Source organism: Penaeus monodon, chromosome 39 (assembly GCF_015228065.2).
Source record: "Penaeus monodon isolate SGIC_2016 chromosome 39, NSTDA_Pmon_1, whole genome shotgun sequence".
Lineage (NCBI taxonomy): Eukaryota > Metazoa > Arthropoda > Malacostraca > Decapoda > Penaeidae > Penaeus > Penaeus monodon.
The window spans coordinates 20,420,931-20,425,930 of record NC_051424.1 but is presented as its reverse complement, the minus strand read 5'-3'; the positions used below and the strand labels follow the sequence as shown (position 1 = coordinate 20,425,930).

General features: G+C 40.4%; 1 protein-coding gene across 1 annotated transcript in view; it reads left to right on the top strand.

Moving 5' to 3' along the window:
* Window positions 1-2,140, top strand: part of LOC119597265 — a 4,017-nt gene extending 1,877 nt beyond the window's left edge. The window contains exon 2 of the mRNA XM_037946797.1: window positions 1-2,140. This exon is cut by the window's left edge and continues 508 nt beyond it. Within this exon, the coding sequence (XP_037802725.1) occupies window positions 1-2,035 (2,035 nt within the window). The 3' untranslated portion in view covers window positions 2,036-2,140.
* Window positions 2,141-5,000: the final 2,860 nt, after the last annotated feature.

The window sequence follows — 5,000 nt, the reverse complement described above, 5'->3', positions numbered from 1 at the left end:
CAAGAATCATCTCCAGCAAATGTCAGACACGAAGCTAGAAAAGGAGCTAAAGTGGCTGAAACATTTGCTGTGGAAGATTCTTTCAACGGCCTGCAATGTTACAGGGAAGCATCATCGCCATGTACATAAAATGAAGCAGACAGTCAATGAAAACTTTAGACAACTGCTAATGAAAGTTCGAGAGCCTTTAGATCCTACCGATTTGGCCTTATTACCGCAACTCCAAGACGAAATTAGAGTTTTCCATGAAATCATCCGAGAGCGAGTAAAAAAGGACAGTCGCCAGGAGTTGCAAGACCTTTACCCTCGTCTGTGGGATATGACTCTTGCTCCTTGGCTGCTCCCTGATTTGAAAATGCGTCCAATTTTAAGTTTTACCAATTTAATCATCAAAGAGGACATGATGTGGTTCCTGACTTCTCAAGAACCTCAAACTATATCCCACAAGGAACTCCTGCAAGTAAAGCGTAAAGATGATCACTTGCCGGAAGTGTTAATCATTTCAGGTCCAGGAGGCATGGGGAAAACCAGCCTCTTCAAATTCATGATCCAAAGCTGGGTAGAAGATTCTTCACAAATCACAGGGCTTGAAAACGTTTCACATCTGATATACTTCCCACTTCGAGGCTCTAACATCTGTTGCTTGAGGGACTTACTGAAGAATTTGCTTCCAAAGACATTTCGGGAATCAGGAGTCAAGATAGAATACTTTGAGGAACTCTTTGCAACATTTCCTGCGGTTTTCCTTCTGGACGGTTATGATGAGGTGAATGAAGAGGCAATAAAACTCATTGTTGATCTTCTGAACATCAATATGAATATGCGCATTATCATAACTACAAGACCAGGATATTTGAAGGAACTAACTCAGATTATGCAGAATAAGAAAAGTGTACTGAATGTTGAGATGAAAGGTATCAGCAGGGAAGATTGTGATTTATATGTTGAAAATGCATTATCTGAAGTTGTTGACGATCCATATTGTAGAGGCCGGATGAAAAATAACATTCTCACCAATCTTGACAACTTTAATCTGGAAAAGAGTGTACTGAATGTCCCATTAACTATGAAACTGCTAATTGTACGTGAGATCCTGACTCCTGACCAGAGTTCGACAGACATCTATGAGGACTTAACTAAGCTCATGATGGGTAAGACAGAGGAGAGACTGATAATAAAAGGCACCACCGACGTTGAAGATAAAATCAAAGAATATCATAAGTTTCAAAAGAAGGTCGCTCTCCGTGGTCTGAAAAGATGTGAACATGACCTGTGGCCAGAAACAGTTGAAGAACTGAAAGGAAAATGCGAAAGTCTGAATCTTCCTTATAAGGAAATGTTAGCTGGATTTCTCACCTCAAAGAGATCCCGAAAAGGGTTGTCGATCGTTCAGACTTGGTCTTTCCCACACAATAGGTTCCAAGAACACTGGGCAGCTGATTATATAGCTACAAAGTTCTTGGCTGTCACTAATACGCTGTTACTTGATGAAAATGAAATTTCATCAATTGAGGAAATTGCAGAACTTAATCCAACCAAAAATCCTCTTTTGGAAATATACTTCAGTGGAGCCGAAGAGGTGAGGCAACTGCTTAGCAAAGAAGGAAATAAGCAGAGAAATTTGCTGATCGACATTTCCTGTAAAGCTCTCCGTCTTTTACCCTCAGCAAAGAAATCACTCCTGAAGAAATTCTCAGTTTCAGTCATCTCTCTTCTCTTGCACAGCGAAGGCCTTCCTGCATCAGAAACAAAATGTGACAGAATATGCCAGTTCCTACGAGCATCGGGTAACTTGCCAATTGTGATAGAGATCTGCGGCCAAATCCTCCAAGGTTACGACGTGTGGGAAGTCCACTGGAGGTTCTTGGAGGAAGTAGTGGCTCTCAAGGACTTCCGCGAGTCCCGCCGTGTCCTTGTCAGAATGGAGGAAGATCTTGAGGAGGCATTTTCTTACCAGCTGGAATCTTACTTGAGGGAGTTTGTCCAAGGAAACGTCGAGATTGTGAAAGGTGACTTCTATGGCGTATTGACTTGATCACCAATATTCGATGTGGTGTTTTTTCGATTTGAATAATTTGAATTTGAAAAGTTGATAATAATGTGTGATTTATACCAATAAAGAATAAAGAGATATGTGAGAGCCAGGTTCTTATTGTGCAAACATATATGTGATGAGATAACTGATAATTGATGCTCTATTAGAAGCATGTAGCTTAAACATAAAGTCGTAGTGAGAAAAATATTTCCTTGGTAAATTGCGGTGACCATCAATTTAAAATATATATATAAAAAAGGAGAGTTACAAATATAAATTTGTACCAAGTTATACTATATTAACAGATCTGTTGTAGGAAATCCAACAATATATCATTCAGAAATGATAAGTGAAGATACACCAAAATATGAATACTATGTAAATTCTTATGCCTGTTGATAATTTTGCCAATTGTCAGAATGGGGGATCTTGTCTTTGACGAGGTAAGGCAGCATTGGTTAGGTCACGGTGACAGGGCTGCTTCAGGAGATTGCATCCAAACTGTTCAATTGGTTGTAGTTGTCGGCGAGGGTTGTTAGGTCCAGCTTGCAAAGAGTATCAACATAGTTTTGATATGAAGGGCCGAGGGTGATTTTGACTCCTCATGTACACATCCCAGCTTCCGCGGCTGAGCGATATTGACTTGAGCTCCAGACAGATTTTAAGTGTCAGAACAGGCATAATCTGTAGGTGAATCCTTGAGAGAGAAAGAGAGAGAGAGAGAGAGAGAGAGAGAGTCTCAGAGTGGTCAGATGCCATCAAAGTCATGCCCTCCAAATGACAGGGGTAACCAATTAGATGGAGTGCCTATGGCATTGCCGCTGTACTGACCTAAGCCACGCCCACATTGCTCATGACCTCGGACTCCTACCTTGACCCGCTCAATCACTTCTTCTCGAGTCACGATCCTGCTCGGACACTGCCTTCTCCCGGGGGCCACCCGCCAGGGCCCCCACCGTGCCGGGCCTACCGCTGCCCAGGCTACTTCTGCACATTCTAACCTCCGTCCACACTAAGCTATCAATAAACTCATGAACCCGGCCCATGCGTTTTACAGGTACCTGTAACAGCAGAGGATGTGACAGCAGAGGATGTCGCTTCTTTCAAGCTTGCTACACGAACTCCAACAAGAACATCCAGCTCGACCACCCCCTCCAAAAACAAACTGTAAGTACATCATGGGCAATTCTTTTCTTTTCTTTTTCCTTTCCCATAAGTGCATGCTGTTATGTTTTCAATAAGTGCAGTGATTTTTTTAAACATCTGAACAAGTGTCCGTGCTAGTGTTTTTTTCTCTATTATCTACCATGTTTCTTCGAATTTCCTCATCATGGTAGATTGTCTTTATTTAATTTGCGAGAGTAATTCTCTTAGGCGTGTTTTTTTCGAACTCGGCCATGGTATACTAAAGCATTATGTAGGTATATCCATGCATGTGTTTTTCTTTAAATTAATTATTTCTGGAATGCTCTATGCCTGCATAGGAATACACAGAGTACTGCTATATTCTAGGCATATTTTCTTATCTATATTCCTCATTGCATTAACCAGTGCCTTATTGACGTAAATTTCATCTATTATTGTTCAATTTATTTATTTCGGCTCGGTTTTACGATACATTAGTGGGAAAGTTTATTGAAATAATTAGAACATGGTGGAATTATCCAGAAACAACTTTTTTATTATTATTACTTTCTCCAAATCTCCCTACCTTGTTCCTAACTCTCTCCCTCTCCTTAAACCCCTCCTTTCACATTTCCCCTTCCCTCTCTACCTGTTTTCAATATATCTATTAAGGTCACTAGCGTTTTAATATTCTAGTGTCGTGATATTTGTTTAGAATTTAATTTCAATTAAACAAGTGAATTAATATAAGAGTTGTATTTTGTAAGTGTGATTCTGGGCTGACTTCACACTTGCCTTTCACGACCGAATTTTGACCCGCGTGACCTGTCTTCCTGAAATTTCTGTCCGTGTGAATCTCAAGTCAATTATCAGATTCCTTATCTTGGTGTTACATTTCGAATATTTGAGATCTCTTTTCTTTTATTTGTCGCATATATATTTATAGAAACGACGTGTTTTGCTGTATTAGTTTTTTTCATATTATAACAAAAACGTAAATAAGTTATTTATGTGTACAATTGTTTCAGTCGTTTATTTTAATTGTGGTTAAGTTAACATTTAGTATTTCAGGGTCAGTTCAGGTCAGGTCATGTCAAGCGATGACATTTTTCCCTCCTCTTCTGACCTGTGTGTGAAATGCCAGAATCAACCAATTTTTTTTTTCAAATTTCAATTTATTTAATTTTTTCCTTAATTTTTTTTTTTTATAAAGCTTTGTAGTTTTGATACCGTAAATTAACAATTTACGAAAGAGTGATAATGTTACTTTTGCTTTGACAGGGTTTCATTTTCACTAGTGTTGTTCCTTATTGTTAACGACATATTTTAATTTTTCCGTATTTACCACAGTACGATTTGTCAGGTACTTGTAAAACGCACAGTCTGTTTCGTGCATTTTTATTTATAGAAGGTTCTTGGTAGTGTAGCGTAGACCGAGGTTGGAATGACCGGCTCGTGCAGAAGTAGGCCGGGCAGCGGGAAGGCCCGGCAAGATGGGGGCCCTGGAGACTGGCCCCCGGGGAAGGCCGCGTGCGAGCGGGCCGCGACTCGAAGTAGAGTGTTGTCCGGTATTAGTTCGAAGTCATGAGCAATGTGGGCGTGGCTTAGGTCAGTAAGGAGGCGATGCCATGGGCATGCCGCCTAATTTATCACCCCTGTCAGTTAGAGGGTGTGACATTGAAGGCATCTGACCAGAGAGAGAAAGAGAGAGAACTGTTGTGATTGTCGGGTGTGTCAGAACTACAAATATACGACAGCGAACCCACTCTTATACAAATATATAATGCGTGTAGCAGAGATGATGGCCAAGATTGTCGATACTCCCATAAAGCGTCGCTAG